At 36.6% G+C, this 19,917-nt stretch overlaps 1 protein-coding gene across 3 annotated transcripts in view; it reads right to left on the bottom strand.

The window, feature by feature from the left end:
* Positions 1-4,178: 4,178 nt before the first annotated feature.
* CNTN3 (contactin 3) overlaps positions 4,179-19,917 on the bottom strand; it is a 317,071-nt gene continuing 301,332 nt past the window's right edge. For all 3 annotated transcript variants that reach the window (XM_046675345.1, XM_046675355.1, XM_046675364.1), the window contains 3 exons: positions 8,712-8,824; positions 7,913-8,081; positions 4,179-6,111 (listed from right to left, as the gene is read on the bottom strand). In XM_046675345.1, coding sequence (XP_046531301.1) covers positions 6,011-6,111; positions 7,913-8,081; positions 8,712-8,824 — 383 coding nt within the window. In that variant the 3' untranslated portion in view covers positions 4,179-6,010. The remainder of the gene's footprint in view (positions 6,112-7,912; positions 8,082-8,711; positions 8,825-19,917) is intronic.

The following is a 19,917-nucleotide window of genomic DNA, read 5'->3' as shown; positions in this document are numbered from 1 at the left end:
GCAGTCCTGCCAGGTTAAGTGACTCTGGTTTCAACTTAATTACCATAATTCATGAGGAACATGGCATGAGGTCATAAACAGGCCATATTTACTTAAAGGCAGAAGCAGTAAAGCTTTTAGTCTGAGATTTAACGTCTTTCTGAATAACATCCTCTGAAAAATACTACTGGCCTTGATTTGTGGCAACATTCTGAGCTATTTGCCATTTGGGTCCTATTTTGAGAGAATGAGGATTGCAGCCAGCAGAGGCTGAACCCCTAACACGTGCCCAGTTTTGTGCTGTGAGCTCTATAAACAGTATCTTAGTTCTCACAAGCACTTTGCATATAGTCTAAAGCATCTTTCTCATCCTCAGATTACTCTCGAATCCCTCCCCTGCTTTATTACTTGCACGTGAGCTCCCTGCGAGGAGGACTCGTGTCTCCTATCTCTCATCTCGAGACCAGCATCTGGAACTCTGCATGAATTAATGAACCAGCTTTGAGGTAGATACTGCTACTATGTGTATTTGACAAGTAAACCTTTAAGAATGATTCAGCATTTAAAACTCAATAACACCAATAATCTTACTAACTTATTAGACTCTGTTATTGCGCACTTATGAGCCAAACTAAGATAAAAGCTTTTTGTGATTAGATCATATCATCCATCAGCAGAATCCTCCAAGGCAAGTCCTTCCATTGGTGCCATTCTAGAGACAAGCATTTTGTCTAAGGGGATTAACCTGCTTGCCCAAGGTCACACAGTTATTTAGAGACATGGCTAGCATTCCAGCCCAGCGCTAGACTGAGAACAAATGCGCTTAACCACTAGGCTTACTGCTTCTCCCTGCTTCCCAATTTGGTCAACTTTCCCAATACAGATGATCTGCTGCTTATAATTATTTCAAATAAAATTTTGTAATACCTCTTCTCCTCCTAATTATCATATCTTATTATGTCCAGGGGCAGCACAAGAGGAAAAATCAAGCACGCAAAACAGGAGAGGGTAAGATGAAATGGTGAAAATTCACTGATTTAACTCAATAAATATGTACTGAACAGATAAAGATGAGCCATGCACAATGAGGGGATTTACTGTGCTAGAGTTTATGATCCCAATGAGCATTTCAATGTGTGATCTTGAAATTTAGCTTTGAAAGGGCAGCCATTCTTGTCTGGATGCTTTGGAAAGGCCAAAACAACAATCACACTGAATGAGCATTTCACTTCCTCATTAGTCAGTCCAGACATACATTTTACATTAGCTTTATGTCTGTCACATGTTACTGTCTGATGACAAAATAAATCTGCTAATTTGCCATTCTTCCCATTTGTCTCTGGTTTTTTCCGAGTTTTCCTAGGTAACATCCAATTATACAGGATCTAATTCTTTCTCTTCCCCACAGGATTAACGATCAAAATAGAATCATCAGGCTCTAAGATAATTTCAATGGGCAGAGTTAAGAGCAAAGAATAAGAATGAAGACTGACAAATAACAGTAGCATCCTTTCTCACAAATTTAATTCTGTATCAGTGTATTTATTTGGTGTACAAATTCAAGAGGTAATTATCACCTACATGGAAAGCAAGATATGTTAAATTAGGGCAGAGGGTTCAAATAAAAACAGTAGCAGAAAAGCCTAACAATTTAAATAACCATATTCCAGTCTGTTTACACATTTTCTTTCAAAAGAATGGTACAATTTACTAAATTGCTAATTTTGTAATTGCTGCTGTGGGTTGATTTTACCTCCAATATTTACTGAAGTGTATCCAAATTATAATGAATATCAGTACAATTTTCATTTTTAAAAAGGGTAAAATACTTCAGAAGAAAATAAACCCAATTAAGATTAATTTTAAATTTAAAAAATGATGGCATTCTAAGAATATGAAACAGCAGGGGGGATTTTAATTGGAAAAAAAGAACCTGTAATATCCTAATCATTTTGCATTTTCTTTATTTCATTGATTTCACTGTTAGGTTTTCATTGAAAATGGTAAAGTTATTGAAAATCAACAAGAACCACCTTCAAAAAGAATTAAAATGTATGGTGAAAATTAAACAGAAAGCCCAGAAAATGTTTTTAAAACAGACACCTATTTTTATAATTTTTACTTAAAGAATTCTGAGGTTGGGTCAGCTTTATCTTGGATAGCTCTCCATGTAAGAATTAGACAGTATCAAAATTTACAAGAGTGAAAGCAAGGCTTCCCAAGTTTTCAGTTCCCCAATTTGAATTGTGATCAATAACAGAGGCAGAACAAAGTACACTACAAATGGGCCCTAGAGAAGCTTACTCAGAATCTCTAAATCTGATTTTTTTTTTTTTTTTTGCAGGGAAAGATTGGCCCTGAGCTAACATCTGTTGCCAATCTTCCTCTTTCTTTTTTCTTTCTTCCCCAAAACCCCAGTGCATGGTTATATATCCTGGTTGTAAGTCCTTTGAGTTCTCCTATGTGAGCCGCTGTCACAGCATGGCTACTGACTGACAAGTGGTGTGGTTCCATGACCAGGAAGCAAACTCGGGCCGCCAAAGCAGTGAGAGTGCTGAACTTTAACCACTAGGCCATCAGGGCTGGCTTGTGATGGATCTGATTTTGAGACGGATTAAGAAACTGAGCATGCTTTAGAGTTCAGGGGTGGCAGCCAGATTGCCTGGGTTAGAATCCTATTTTACAATGCCCTTGCTGGGATGACCTTGTACAATTTACTTCATCTTTCTGAGCCTTGGTTTCTGTATCTGTAAAATGGGCTTGATAATAGTAACCAACAAACAAGACTGCTGTGAAGATTAACTTAGCAAAGGTAAAGTGCTTAACTCAGACTGGCACACAGAGAGTGAAAATAGGTTATTTAACATTATCAATGTTATTTTCCTAAGCAAAAATAATCTGATACCAGGATCGGTTTCCCCTCTCTTCTAGGAACTCCAGGAATCACATACCTTTCTTTTCAGTAGAATGAGATCGAAGGAGAGCTTTAAACACATTAAAACAAGGCCACCTTCAAATGTTGTCTTTTGTCTTCCAGAGTCATACATTTCCCTACTGGTGGGAAGAATCATTAATGATAAGAGCAGACTCTAAGCTCTCACACACGTCACTTCATTTACCAACTCCCAGCCTTTTACGTGGGTAGCGCCAATAACCCCAATTCATAAAAGAGGAAATTTCAGCACAGAGGAGTTTCATATTCACTGAAGATCTGACAACTCTATGAGGACTCTACTATCATGGTCCCATTCTGCAGATAGAGATACTGAGGCTTTGGGAAGTTATGGAACTTGAGCAAGATCACATGGCTACTAATTGGTGAAGGCGTGGTTCAGATCAAGGCAGTGAGACTCAAAGCTGACCTCTGATTCTGCCAGGTCAAATAGCCATGGCTTCAGGAGAGAGGGCACTGGGACTGATTTTGGTCATAAAATCTGTTTCTGCATATTCCGCAGGTCTTTGCCCTTCATTAGGGTATGCTGATACACCTAGTACAACTGTACTTACATTTAAAATCACACCAACACACACACACTCACACCCTGGCACATCCCTCACACATACTTTTCCCACTTAATTCTCCTGCCTCTAAATATATCTTTGAATTTTCATCTAAGAAAATGATTGATATTATTTTAGTTGTAATTTTCCTTACCTCAAAAATAATATTTAAAACTATTTACTAATTAACAACCAATCTTTTTCTAGTATTTTTTTCAAATATTTAGAATACATTATACCATAAGGATTGTTTAAAAGCAAGTCTCTAACAAGGACAAAGTCTAGGGAGGACTTGATAAATTGCTATTAATCTTTAGAAAATACTTGCCAAAAATGTGGGAGTAGCCACCATCAACCAAATAAAGTCAGAAGAAACTAGATACCACAATTCTATAAAGTGAATTTTCAGCTTTTCCTTTCTTCCCTCTCTTCCCATAACTGAAATACCTATAATATAGAGGGCATTGTCTCAAACTGCCAATTTTACTCAGTCAGTGGGGTATAAAAATAATTTTTAAAATATCCCATTAAAAGATAGAAAGACTAAAAGTTGGCTGAAAAATATAAGAAATGACAGCATCAGCATAACTATTATGGTGCCCTCCTATTTCCCATCTTAAAATGTTCTTTTTGATCATACCACAATTAATCATGCATGGACATTTGATTGTTATAAATTTTATTAGAATAATAGAAAATAATACATACAGATAACCATAGGATACACACACAGGAATTTAAAGATAAATCTTATACTTTTCAATATGAAACAAAGTATACATCTCATGGAGATATATTGCTAGAAATGCCATGAAACAATAATCATCTTGAAAATGATAAGTATAGGAACATATTATAGGAATTACTAAATAATAAAAATGTACAACTCCATTACATGTAGCATAAAATACAGGTATTGGAGAAAGTGTTTCCCCACTTTTTGAGTGGAAATAACAATGTTCATATGAAATCTACTCATTATGCAGTTTTCTTCTAGATATATACAGTATATACAGACGTTGCAGAGAAAGTTACAAATAATTTTCTCCTTTGTTTATAATGACTTTATCTTAAATGTATCTCTAAGTGTAAAGTAATTTATGGTGACAGAAGAATTTTGCTAATTTTTATTCTTTTTTTGATTATCTGAACTGTTGGTCTCAAATTCTGATATCTTTGCAAAGAAAAAAAGTTCCTGAAAAATGTGAAATTGGTAGGAAAGAGGTAAAAAATTGATTTTGCAATGTCTAACACTCAATCTGCTGATTTTCATATATTCTTTACATATTGCTAAGAAGTCGAGTCTTCAACAACCCTTTGAAAACCACGTATTGAAAGACTGAGTCATACATATCAAAGTCAGCAGCACTGCCATGGTTCTATTACAAATTTATCTGAGGAAGTAAAAAGCCTGCCAGACTTACTCAGACAGTCGAATTTCATCAAGAAACCAGCTCCCGCTTCCAAAAAAGAGAGAGTCCCTTAATGGACTCAGAAATTGGAAATGTAGGATCATGTGAATTTTGTTTAACATTTGGGTTGAGATTCAGGTCATTCCTTATATCCTCCACCATGTTTTAATAAAACCTAAAAGCTTGTTCATATGTGTGAAGGATACAATTGCTTTTTAATTTTTTCTTTTTAATGTTTGAGAACGGATAAGATGGGGTCATTTCAATTTCATAATATAAGTGAATGAAAAAGAAAGCATTACCTAGAATGGAATGCAAGCTTTAAAAATCTGGCTGGCCTCATGACTTTGATATGGTTAAATAAATTCACATGAACATTTCGCACCGGTCCAGCGCGTTAGGGATAACAAAGCACATTCACATTTCCTTCTTTATCTTTTAAGAAGTACTTCATGGGGCAGAGGCAGATAAGATGGGTATTATTATCTCCACATTTTATAGGTGAGTAATTGAGAAGTAGAGAGAGCAAAGTGATTTGTAAAGAATCTCACAACCGTTTGTAGTATACCTGAACCAAACAGCACTCTGCCAACCTCTAGTGCAGCATTTTCCAACAACATGTTTTTTGAATCACATGCACCCTCTTTCAAACAAGGTAATTTTTAAAATGTGTCTTTCACCCTTGAGCATCTCAAATAAACACTTCAAAATAATACTGATTCAGTCTTCCAAACAATTCTGTTATGATGGGAAAACAGCATTTGGATTCAATGAGTTTTTCTACATTAAAAAAAACAAAGGGGTGTGTGTGTGTGTGTGTACAAGAGGGAGCAGTGAGTCTTTATCCATAGGCAGTGCTTAAAATCATAGCTTAAGAACATCTATATCAAAGTCTGAAGTATGTAATATGTAAATTCCTTTGGTTTATCAAGTAAATATTAAGGCATTTCAGATTCCTCTAGAAGGACTTACTGTTTTTCTTTATTAACTCATACTTTACCTATGTAGAAAGTTAAAAATACAGAGTTGAAAAAAAACATGCATAACCACCGCATTTCATGAAAGCACTTTTTTTGTAACCAATTAACTTTCCAGTAAATAATAAAAAAGAGTTAATATCACCACAGGGCATTTACAATAAAGAACAGTACTATAGGTATATAACTTGACATAGAGTGGACGTTCGAGATGGCTGAAGTGGAACCTCTTGCATCCATATCTGTCAAAGGTGATAAAGAGCTCATTAATAAGGATTGTACCCATATAAGTAATCAGGGCAAAAGCAATGCCTCTTACCAAAACCAAATCATAGCATGAACTCAACCTAGGACCACAAGTTACTATCAGCCCTCATTTTATTTATCAATGTAGCATACAGGAGTTGCCAAGAGTATCTATAAAAACACTGATGTATGTTAAGTTTTCTTAAACAATTCTAGGCTTTGTTCATCTAGTATTATTTAACTTTAATTGGAATTGGAAAAACTACTTAATCATTTTGAAACAATTATACTTTATTACAGACAATTTTGAGATAATTCAATGGTTTAATTAAAGAAAGCTTCATTGGATAAGGGTTTGGAAAATCTGTTTCTATTTTATGCATTTCTAGATAAATTGTTATGCATAATATAAAACATCATCTAAAAAAAAGCAATCAATAAAACTTCCTTTTTCCTAGAGATGGCCTTGTCTGCCCCAGTCTATGCAAGCTCAGCGAGACAGCAGATGTCAGATGAAAAGGCTACTCGACTCAGCAGCTCTAAAATGCTAAAATAGTGTCTGTTCCTGCAAAAGCATAGAACCTACTCCTTTTAGTTTCACTTTGGCTATACTGTAATGTTAACTCTATACCTTGTGCTAGTCTAGGAAAAAGAGAGCATGTCTTAGTTATTTTAAAACCCAAATAACAATAATAATAATTAGCTTAAACTAATTCCTGGTTTTGCTCTATTGAAGTGCATACAGTTTTAAAAATGTCTGTAGTTTTACAGATTTTTATGTTGCAGAACTCAGTTCTGAGATAAATATTACCTATTTTCTTAGTATAGTTTAGTTATTTGTTTTAGTCCAAGTATTGCAGTCTTTGAGATTTCATGAAAACATAAAATTCCTGTTTCCACATCTCCCTTTGTCTTTACTTGCTAATGATGTCAGTCATTCTGTTTTCCAAGATTAAAGATAAAAGTTTTAATCTTGAATGCCCAATACTATAGACTAGGCCAAGCTCCAAGAAAGGAAACAGGGAACAAAGTTCTTTATGTCACTGAGAATTCGAGAATAGAAAATGAAGACAAGACGGCTTCCACGGTACTTCAACTGAGGCCTGAAAACTCCAGACCCGAGATTTAAAAGAAGAGACAAAATTTCTGCGACCATTGTCAGTGACAAAATACATATACAAGTCTGTTTCCCTTTACTCTAAAAGTGCAATTTCTATAATAAAGTAGGTTTCATTTGGATTTTAAAAGGAAAAGTTAATGTGAACCTCCTTTGAAATCAGAAACTAATTTTTTTTTAAAGATCTGTTTTGGTTTGGCCAAGTGGTTTCTGACTTTAACAATGTTAACTTTTTCTACTCTTCAAAGAATTGATAAGATTCACTTATAATTTCTAGGAGGCAAACAACTGGAATATTAAAACTCTTATAAACAAGTTTGTGGGTTCAACATTGCCCTTGAGAAATGCATGAGGAATTCTGTTTTTATAGGCAATCCAAAGGCAAATTTAGACATATCTCAGAAGAAGGGGAAAAAAAGTCAAATTAATAAAGTTTTGCTAAATATTTCTCGACATCTTTTCTGTCTTTCTGCTCTTCTCTTTTTCCTTATTTTGCACCACTTTCCTTATTTTGCACAGAATTCCCCCTGCCCTCATCTCTCATATCCCAAAACCTCAGCATTCAGATGAAAAACACGGTGGAAAAAAAGAAAGGACAGTGGGGCATGGACTGACTCCCTCTTGGGGGCTCATAACACTGACGTGGTAAATAAAAAAAGTGTGGACTTCGACCAACTTACTGGTTATTCTTGGAATCCTGATCTGTTCACTACTGGTGCCATCCCCTCCATCTGTTGTGGCCTTAACTTCAATAATGTAGTCCTCTTTAATGGGCAGCAAAAGTTCAGCGGAAGTTTTATTTGTGTTCAGCACTTGTACATTACTTTGACTGCTAGTCCTATAGAAAACCTAAAATGCATGAACAGATCCGTTTACTTTTTATATTGCCTGCTTTTGTTTTTTTCATAGAACTTACAGTACTCTGTTACCTTATTTACTCTGTCCTTCTAGGCTCAGTAGAATATAAGTTGCATTCGCAGCTCTATCCACAGGTCTTAAACTAGGGCTAGGCACATGGTGGAATCATCAGGTTCTCAAAAACAAGGAGGTGGAGAAGAGTGAACTTCACCCACGGAAGAGCTGAGCTGGATGGGTATTTGTAAGGCCAGAGAGATGGGGCAAGGTCCTACAGTATTAATCTTGAATACCAGACCAAGCAATCATAGCCAATACTTTACATTGCTTTTAAAGCAGCATACGAGTGAGATCAGAAGTAGCAAGCTAATTAACATAGCAAACAATTTAGAAATATTTTGTCCAAAATTCCCACATAAGCAGAATTGTTTCACTTTAATTTATATTAAAGACAGCAGACATTTTAGAAAAATACCATTTTTATAAAAAGCTTCATGTCTGCATGTCAAAATTCGATTAGAGAAACCATATCATCCACATTTAGCCAAATCATTTAAACCTAGCCTCCCTTGGAAAGTATTGCCAGAGGTAGAAAAAGAAAGCATTGCAAGTGATACAACTTACTTTATATCCTGTTACTTCTGATTCATTCTCCATTGCTTTAACTTGTTCCCAATTAAGTAACACTTTCGTGTCTGTAGCATTCCAAACAACATTTCCTGGCGGCTGACTGGGAGCTGGAAATGCAAAATGAGAAATTAAAACAGATCTGAGCATGGAGTGCTATTGTACGTAGAACAGATAAGTGACAGTCATAGGAGGCTGGCAGAAGCAGAGCAGAATCTCTTTGGTAATGCATAGTGCATAAGAAGAATCGGAGAAAATAGCTTGATTTCCTTTGAAAAAGACATTTTAATTAAATTGTAAGATAATTCACTTTATCATATTCATCATATACTTTAGGGCATTTCTCACTTGTTGCCATGCTCTCCTGGAAAACATGTTGAAAGCGGAGACAAGGAAGAGCCTCTCTCCACCACTAGATGGTTGCTAGTCGATGGCTCAGGAAAGGCAGGCAGTGTGACACATCTCAGAGGCTGAGAGAAATTGCCAATTGAGCAGATTAAAGTCGCAGGAAATGAAGTGTGGATGATTTTTAAGCCAGCCTTGTAGGATGAGATGGGCAAAATGGGAGGCAATCAAAAATAAGGATTACTTAGAGTTATTCCCATGAAGTAATAGCTACACACATGAAAAACTGCAGCAGAGTCTGTATTTTAGTCTTCATTTTCCAAGTTTAAATCAATTTTTGAGAAAAATAAGGCTAACCACTAAAACATTAATGAGAATTCCATTAGATAATTAATGAAACTCTCTGAGGTTTAAAAACTTATTTGTTCCTTCTCGTGAACACTAGAGAGTGAACTCATGCTGGGGGAGGGGGTTGAGCAGCATTGGCCAATAGCAACAGACAGGAGACTGAACACTCAGTTTCCGGTCAAGTACGAAACAACAAACATAATATTATGCATTTGGCGACAGCATCAGAATTGCCCAGTGTTGAAATATGTTATACTTGTGGATGTAGCCACAGAATGTGATTTGGTTAACTGAGTTTGTAATAGGAAAATGATATAAAAGACTGGCTATGCTGAGAAATTTCTAAACATCATTGACTCATGCCACGAGGGAAAGATGGCTGGACTTACAGACGGGAAGACACATTTATGTGACTAATGACACTAAACAAGATTGTATTCCCTGCAGATTCTTTTGTTTATTGTCTGTTCTTTAACACTCTCCTATATTGCTTTTAAAATTTTGTGATCTGGAATTAACAATGAGTTTAGGTCAGCTCAGAGCATTCAAGTTGCAATGTTTTTATAACAAAAAACATATAACAAAACTTGCTTAGTGTTGAAATACTAACGACCGTGTTCTGGTAGCTCAATCTAAATGCTATGTATGCACAATTATTAGAACATCTTCCCAAAGTCTATGATTTCCTGTAGCTTGACAGCACTATAAAAGGACAGGTTCGATTTGACGCAGCTCAGATAACATACTTCAGCATGGTTTGTCCTGCCAAAAGATGGGCATTTGGAGACTATAGAAAATTTGAGTAATTTCGGTTGAATCATATATTCCAACACTAGTCTTGCAGAAGAAAAGACTGCAAGTATAACATTAGGGTTTATCTCATAGAAGTCCCAACATAGAGGAGTTGAATGTGTTCAGCCTGAATTGAATACTTTTCAAATGGACAGAAAAGGAAACATGGAAGGTTTTTTCTGGGTCTGATTACTCTTATTTTGAATCACATTGGTGTTTCCTGAACAACAGATAGTCATGTCCCATTTTCATCATTTTTGCTCTTTAAGAAAAACTGCATCAGTTTTTAAAAAGCATAAACATCTCTATTTTAGCCTTGCCTCAAACACTAATATTCACACAATCATGAGCTTAATATGCTAGGTACATTCTTAGGGTACTCTGTATAATAAAGGAAGCATTATTAAATTTTTAAAAATATTTGTGAACCACCCTAACGTCATCTCTCTTACCGCCACCAGTAAGAATAGCATCATCTGAGAAATTCTAGACCAGATAAACTTTCCTCCCATGTTCAAAATCCTATTATTGTTAGTAATAATGCTACTTAAACATCTATCATATGTTAGGCATGGTAGAATAGGCTTTCATATAATATAATTTACTTAATCTTCATTATGTTGCATTACAATAATGTTCATTTCAATATAGGGGTAATCTGGACTCAGAAAGTTGAAAAAAAAAGATTGTACACTCATGTTCACAGCAGCATTATTCACACCAGTCAAAAGGTGGAAGCACTCAAATTGTCCATCAACAGAAGAATGGATAATCAAAATGTGTTATATACATAAAATGGATTATAAGTCAGTCTTAAATACAAAGGAAATTCTGACACACAGTACAACATGGATGAACCTTGAGGACATAATGCGAAGAGAAATAAGCTAGTCACAAAAAGACAAGTTCTATAAGGTTCTACTTAGATGAGGTAGCTAGAGTATTCAAATTCATAAAGAGAATGCAGAATGGTAGTTGCCAGAGGCTGGAGGAGAGGAAAATGGGGAGGTGTTGTTTAATGGGTAAGAATTTCAGTTGTGTAAGATGAAGAGAGTTCTGGAGATCACATGCACAATAACCAATCTTAACACTATTAAACTGTACGTTTAAGAACGCGTAAGATGGAAATTTTGTGTTATACATATTTTTACCACAATTAAAAATTAAAAGCAAAGAACTTGCTAAGAGGCGCAACTGCTAAGAGGTATTATGTGGATTCAAACCAGCGCTGGTTAATTCCAAAGTCTATGCTTCCCATATTACATTTTACTAACTACCTGTGACCTTATTTAACTCCTGAAAGATTGACAATAGATTTGTAAATGATACAAAATGAATACTAAACATGTATGTCTCAAAAATATACTCAACTTTCACTTTCTTAGAAATGCTTTTCTGATTTCTCAGACTAAAGTAGGGCCTCCTTTCGTATACTAGTTCCTCTTTCTTTATAATCTCATCAAAGGTACATTTTATATTTAATTGTGCTGTTATTTTTATTAATATCCAGATTTCCTGCTGACCCATATGTTCCTTGTGAGCAGAGACAACGTCCAGTATGGTCTCTGACACAGATAAGCCCATATACTAGTTTTTATTCACCAGCCCAATGCCTTGCCAAAGGTAGACATCAAATTAGATTTTGTATCTAACTGATAGCTGTCTTAATGCAAGAAGCACAAACTCAAGGATTAAGGAAACACTTTTGTAGTGTTACCAAAAACAAGTTTGATCTACCCTCTAAGTGGCCTTAAGGAATGATTCATGCAATGACAGAGGAAGATTCTGAATAGGATAGAGACTGAGAACAAGTATTAGTGAAACGATTCACCATCATGGCAGTAGAGCAACACGTGGCTGGTCACATTTCTCAAACGTGGCATATCAGAATTCAGAATGAACTTTCTAGCTACACGGTTGAAAGTTTTCCAAGACACATCCCAATAAATGCTGTAAATTTCAAAAAGACAAAACTGGGACATGTGACGCTGACCATCAGCCTTGAGAGCTGAGAGGGAATATGGCTGACCACATTGAGGTCAAGATGATAAGGAACATAACACAAGGGAAGAATAAGAAAAACAGCAAAACAATTGGCATATTAAATACTTAAATGCATTATTCAATAAATATCTGTGTGTTAAGGGTTACAGGAAAAATGAATAAGGAGGTGACAGCATCTAGAGTGGACTTTGAAAGATGAATATGAGTTTCACACATGTAGAGGCATGCAAAGGGGGTGGTATCCCAGGCAGAGGGGTAAAAACATGCCAAGGCACAAAGGCAGCAAATAGCATGGTGCAATGGGGAGCTCAGAAGTTCTGAGGGGTTACAAGGTAGGAGTGAGGGGAAGGGATCAGAGCAGATGCAGTTGGAGAGGCAGGTAGGAGCCAGATGCTAAAGGGTCTTGAAAAGGAATTTTTCTGCAGGCTCGGGAAGGCATTGAAGAAGTAAAAGGAGGAAAGTGATGGGATCAGATCAGTGATGCCATCAGGTCCATGTTTTCATAGACCTTTGTGGGAGCAGAGGGAGAAGGAGGAGAATCTTGGTGGGTGATCTGTAGGTAGTGTACTGTAGCACTTTGTGTTAAAGATTATAAAGAACCATATGAAGGTGATGGCAGTGGAGTTGGAGGGATGGAACAAATTAGAAATTTGTGTAAGGATCAACAGGTCATGATGATTGAGATCATATGGGTTGTGATAATAAGCAGCAAGGCTAATTCTGGCTTGACAGACTTGGCAAATGACATAGATGTTGGGGAACAATGCCTCTATCTGGAATTCCTTTCAGTCACTACATATTTAATAAGAATTTCTTACGTGTTAGGGATCCTCCTGAGTACAGTGAACACAAAGATAAACGTGTTCTCTGACTTCTAACCATAGGCCATATTAGTAGTTCCCAAAGATCAATCCTTGTACCACTAGAGATGACTTTAGGTGGATGACATTTTTAATTGTAAATATGTACATATTTTCATGTTAGGAAAATAACCATCACATCCAATTCTTGACTCATAGATAGACTTCTTTTGGATGAGGCCAATATTGATACATCTGTGGTAATCTACTTTACACAAAACACATAAATCATTAAAACTAGGGTCTGAATAATGAGATAGACCAAAGGCCATCATGCAAACATGAATAACTTGGATGTTTTCAGTTGCACACAGATGTCTGGTAAGCACCCCAAAATACACAGTCATAAATCAAACTAACTCTGACCTAAGGAGATATGTACTACATATTACTCATCTTAAACTACGTGATCAAGAACAGAATATCACTCTATTAATAACAATCATAAACACTCTGATTAGCTCATTGCAAGACCTATTTTCAGGTATGCATTTCTGGCAAATCAATTAGGTTTGTTTACCTTTGCTTTTCACCGTATTTTTTAACTTTTACACTTTTCCTGTTTAAATAATTGCTTTGATTTCATTTTCATAGAAAAAAATTATGGCTACTATCTTGTTATGGAGAGTATTAGTGATTCTCTATAGCAATGATATAAAGTTGCCTTTAAAAGAAATATATTTATTAAAGTAAGTCTATTAGGAAAATAATAATACAGGTGTTGGAATATGTGGCTAAAATCATGCAAGGATCAGTGAAGGACTGGTGACTGCACAACACTGGGCAAGCTACGAATAAAGTCAAGTCTGCTTATTGTATGCTCCAATCTTCTTTTCAGTGAATCTTCATCCCCACGTTTGGTTTCCATCCTCCCTGACATTTAGTTACCTGTATTAAGCCAGAAATGTCTTTCTTTTCCACCATACTAGGGTCAAACCTCAAGTTTTAACCCCCTCCCTCCACAATCTCTAGAAAAGGCTACCTCCCTGTGTATGCCAACAGAGAGTAATCTTGCAACACCACAGATAAGATCTACCTCATATACTTAAGACAAAGGCCTGGAAGCGATGTGGCCATCTACGAGTCACATGTCCTGAATTCACTCTCTTAACCTAACAGAAACCATAATATCTCAACTGTAAAAGAAGGAGAACAGCTGGCAGAGCTGTTGTTAGATTAAAAAACACAGGACAGTGAAACTGTTATTACCGTCAAGCTTCAAATCAGAGGTTGCAACCTGAAAGCATCAGCCAAATTCAGCTTGTACACGTTTTTTGTCTAAACCCAAACACTGTATTTTAATTTTGCTTCGTTGCCAACATTTAAAACTTGGGAGCTTTCATTTAAGTTCTTGATTTCTGGTTTTTTGTACAAACCAGAAGATCGGAAACATTGTTGTTAAACAGACGGACAGAGAGAGCTAAGAAGGGGTTGCTGCACCCATCCCCCCATCCCTGCTTATGTAAACCTGCTTGGTCACTGAAGGCATTTGACTTTTATCATTCCTCTTTTTGTTGAGGAAGACTGGCCCTGAACTAACATCCATGCCCATCTTCCTCTCCTTTATATGTGGGACGCCTTCCACAACATAGTTGCCAAGCGGTGCCATGTCCGCACCCGGGATCTGAATCAGCGAACCCAGGGCCGAAGTGGAACATGCGAACTTCACCGCTGCGCCACCGGGCTGGCCCCTATCATTCCTCTTTTTAAATAAAGAGTAGTTTGGGGTAGTTTTTGTATATTTGGAGGATATTTTATTGACATATTTAGATAAGTAATCCATCTTGATGGAGTAAATTATCTTGTCATTTCTCTAAAGGCTTGAGGTTGTAGATACTGAAGGAAGGAATATGAAGAAGGAAGGGTGCAGGCAGCGAAGGCAGATGAAAGGGCAATTTATGGATCTTTAGGGATCTCTCAGGTACCTGTGATTTATACTTAGATCCTCTAGAAACATTCTGTCTATATGGCGAAAGCTTTTATTATTATTCTTTAAGCACCTGTTATGATATCCTTTGTGTATATGATTATCAGACTCTTCAATATCAGCTTTAGAAATTTTACTGTGTTTGCAGGCACTTGCTCACAAACAGGTGATTACTATAAGGTTGTTGACTGGATGAAGCTGGGAATATAAGATATTTCTGCCAAGAGGAAAATGGCTAAGTAAATCATGGTACATTATGACAATGGAATATTATACATACACTAACATATTTATGAAAAATTATTAATGACGTGGGGAAATAGTTTTGATATTAGGTAACTAAATATATGGCATAACCTCCATAGTCTAAGAGATCATTCCACAGAACATGAGTCTGGAAAGAAAGACCAACAATATTAATGACGGTATCTCTGAGTGACAGGATTAAGGGTGATTTTCTTTTCTTCTCTATATTTTCTTGTTTCCAAAATTTGAACAATGAATATGTTTTCCTTTATATAATAAAAAGTAGAGGTTGTTAAAGAAATTACTGTCTGGAATTTTCAATGGTGCTATTTCCACAGTGGGAATAGTGAAGCTGGCATTTACTTTCAAAATATGGAATTTTAAGATCATATGCTTGCTGTGACTAATTATGCGAAACTCAGTAGATTCCTTAACATTTTCTTGACTACCTGACGGTAACGAGATGACTTGCACAATAAGCGGCTCTTGTCCCCAGAAACTTTAATGTATGCTTGCACATGGCCTTCACCTGAGTGGAACATCCGCAGTTGCCAGTAAACTGCTTAAAAATGTGACATTGTGCAGAAATCAAGTCACCAAAGGCCACTTTCTCCCAAATAATGAGATATATTTGTCTTGGAATCATTGAAATCATTATAAATACACTAATGTCTTATCATAGTATACTGACTCAATTTTTAAAAACAGGACAAAAACATCTGGTTCTTAACTCACTTAAACTTAGAAAAGACTTTCCTTGGGTCTGATCTATAATGTCAGGAAAGAAGGTCTTTCTTTCTTTTAAACGACTGGGAATTTCCTTGACCAAAATCTCTCTTTCTTTGGATAGTAAAAATATTAGAATTTGCAAATTATAAGCAGAACATTTACAATTTTCTAGAGAATTCATAGGCAAGTGGGACAGATTTTCAAAAAAGTGCCGAAGCTTCTACAAAGTGAAGTTCATAAGATTTATACATTTCGCCAGAGGAATTACTTGATTCTATATTAGCTGAAACTTCCTGATTGATTTCTGGCCAAGTTCAATATTGTATTGTTATCTGGCTTCAGAGCTTACAAATCAGGAATCACTTTGTTGAAGCCCATAGAACGGGGAAAAAAACTCCTGAATGTGAGGAATGCACATTAATAAGCAGTGTATTCCACTGCTGTATGTGGGATTTGTGGTATATCACACACAAACATGAGTAGATCACATACATGTGTGGGATATGATACAGATAAGAGTCAACAAACAACATTCAGTCACCTAGAGAGAAATGCCCTTTTAGTCTTTCCATTAGTTTGAAGAGAGAGCTGGATTTGATGGCTAGGAGGTCTTTATACCCCTTAAGGCTAAAATCACAACCAAAGAGGGAGCAGGTTCAGATGTCTGAACAGGCAAGAGTATGTTGTTAGTATTTAAAATAGAGGGTGGCTTATTTTTTCATTATATTTATTATTATTGCCATTGCTACTGTTTAACTTATTACTTGGTTAACATGTATTTATGGCAATGGTACCCATTTTCCATACTCAGATAGAAGGTTCGTTTCTATTTTCTTTAAGTTTATTTAAGTAAAAATAGTAAGTTAATTTTTAAGAAAACATATTAGGTACATATCAGTAGAGGAGGCCCAGAGAAACGGCAAAAAATTAAGATGGCAAATCACATCTAGAATTTTTGAAACCTTGCACTGATATGTATTCTGAGTCATAACTTAGAGCGGATGATTATATAATTAAATTTTACACATGAAAACTCTAGAACTTCCAAATTACGTGTCTGAGGCAGGAATATTCATTTCATCAAAAACCTCTAAAATGTTCTGACTCATATTCTTTGTCTTATTCACATTTCCTTTTCATTTTCTGAGGACACACTTAAGCGGTTTCCTTAAAATCAGGCAATTGATTTCAGCTTAACTTACATGGATAAGCATCCCATTTGGAAAAGCAAAAACTCAAGTGCAAAACTGATTGTACTGTTTAATATTATTATTTTCTCAAGTGGACACGCATGTATAATCATCAGGGAAGGCATGAGAAATAGGATCCCCTTGTTCCAGGGGAGGGTCCAGGCATGTGATTCAGGTCAGGCCAATCAAGGTTTTCCACCAACGGCCACAAAAATTAGTTCCGGATGAGCCAAGAAGCATGCTACTTAGCACTGAGTGGAATAATCAAGAAGGAGCTGCCCACTTTCCCCAGCATGTTTAATTGACAGAAATAGGACTTGAGGTGCAAATGACAATATTTCTACCCTGAAGAGGGAACCTGGTGAGACCGATGCCACCATGGAACAGAGTTAAGAGATGGAGAGAGTCTTGTTTGTTCAACAAATACTTATAGGGCACCAAGCATGATTACTTAGACACTGGAGCTAGAGCTCTAGGGATAGAGTAATGATCATGACAGGAAAAATCTCTGCCCTAAAGGAGTTTGCACTCTAGTAAAGGTAGGCTGGAAAGACAACAATCCAATAAATAAGTACACGTTACAGCACATGTGGTGACTCTAAGAGCAAAGCAGGGAAGGAGATAGTGGCAGGAGATGAGGGACTGCACTTTTAAAATGGTGGTCAGGTGGCCCTCAGATTACATTTGAGCAAAGATCTAAGGGATGGGGGAGCATGCCAGGTGGATATCTGGAGGAAGAGCTTTCCGGGCAGAGGAAACGACAAATGTAGAGGCCCTGAAGTGAAAGTGGAATGAGTGAGGCAGAAAATAGTAGGAAATGAGTTGGAGCAGGATTTGGAGGATGGTTTGTACAAGGCCTTGTTGGGCATTTTAAGGATTTGGCATTTATCTGGAGTGGGATGGGAACTGACTGGAAAGTCCTGAGCAGGGAAGTGACATCATCAGCATCACTCTGGTCTAAGGGAGGAGAGGGTAAAAATGGGCCAACCAGTAAGGAGCCATTGCCTTGATCCATGTGAGAGATGCACCAGCTTGTACCAGGGTGACTGCAGTGAATACAATGAGAAGCGGTAGATTTGTACAGAAGTCAGATTCTGGATCCATTGTCAGGTATGAGAGAAAGAGAGCAGTTGAGGGTGACTCCATGATTTTGGGTCTGAGCAACTGAAATAATGGGATTGAATTTACTAAGATGGGAAATAACATAGAAGGGACAGGTTTTAAATGGGGTGGATGGGGCAATCAAGAACTTAGTTTTAGAAATATTCAGTTTGAGACATTATTAGATGATTCTTGAGCATGTCGTTTGAGTGCTAAATCCATCCATACTGAAAGCCAGAATTACCACTTGACTTTCCAGTTTTCTAAAGCAGAATATTTTCCCTACAAGATCCCTTGCAAGATCTCTTTCTTGCAATCTCCAGATATAAAACTCTCAATACGTTTTCTTTTAGAAGCTAACAAATTTCATCATTCATATGTCATATGCAATTTTTCATCAGTGCCTTTAGATAGAAGATGTTCTTAAGAGTTAGCTCTCTTTGGGTTGCAAGTAACAGAAATCCATCTTAAATTACTTAAAGAGGCTAATTAGTGTTTAATTTAGAAATGCTTTCCAAAAACACAAGTATTTAGATATCAAAAATTAAGTGTTTAATGGAAGCTACAGTGCCTAGCTTGAGAATCCTTGTATTATTTTACGTTAATCAAAAATATCACCCAAGATTTGTATCGATATAAAGCCTTGCATACAGAATTCCATGATTTTGAGTACATGAAACTTTTACATTTTAAGCAAGATGGTAAAGGACTATGGCAAGTGCTGTGAATTCACAATGCTCAGTCAAGAGGAAATACATTTGATTAAGAATAGCACTTCAGGCTGGCCTGCTTCTTTAGATTTCATTCATCCATTTAGCCTTCCACTCAACATTTAATAAGTGGCTTCTGGTGCCGTGCTGGGCACTGGGCTGGGTGAATAAGACACAGAAGGACTCTGTCTTCCACAAAGTTTACCCTCTAGAGGGGAAGACAGATAGCAAGCAAGTAATCCAAGACGCCATTTTACTTCTTCAAGCCCAAGGCATGACGACAATTCTCTTCATAATGATAATCACAAAAGCTTTACCGAAATTCTTAAATAGGATCTGAAGCTAAACCCACGTCAAAGGTTAGGATGACTAGTAAGAGCTGCCAGTAACAATATTAGAAATAGCTTCAAAAGATTTTGTTTTACTTGTATTTTGGTACATTTGAAAAATTAACATAAAATTTAAAAATGAATGCATTTTTTTATATTCAATCTTAGGATGATTAGGGATTTTAGTTAACTGTATGAATTTCTCACCCAATGTAGGAAACATTTCCCCAATAACACCTACAGATCAACACACAGACTCCAGGTGAACTGCAGCAATAGGAGTGTATCACTCTCAGAGGGGCTTTATGCAGTTGTTGGAATTCCCAGCAGACCACAGCCTCATGAGCACAGGAGTCCTGTCTGTCATTGATCACCTTACCCAGTTCCTAAGCATGGAGTAAAATCCCAATGAATACTGCTGTTAAGTAAGACATGAACTGGCTAATTATATGGTGGAAAGAGAGGAGAGCACAGTGGTTAAGACTATGTCTGGATTTGCACACCTATCCTGCTGCTTGCCCTGTAACCGTAGGAAAGTTACTTGACCTCCATGTTCCTCAACATCCTCCTCTCTAAAGTGAGACTACTAATAGCTTCCACGTCATAGTGTCGGTGTGAGAAT

This window comes from Equus quagga, chromosome 1 (genome assembly GCF_021613505.1).
Source record: "Equus quagga isolate Etosha38 chromosome 1, UCLA_HA_Equagga_1.0, whole genome shotgun sequence".
Lineage (NCBI taxonomy): Eukaryota > Metazoa > Chordata > Mammalia > Perissodactyla > Equidae > Equus > Equus quagga.
The sequence above is the reverse complement of the archived record's forward strand: the minus strand, read 5'-3'. Positions and strand labels throughout refer to the sequence as shown.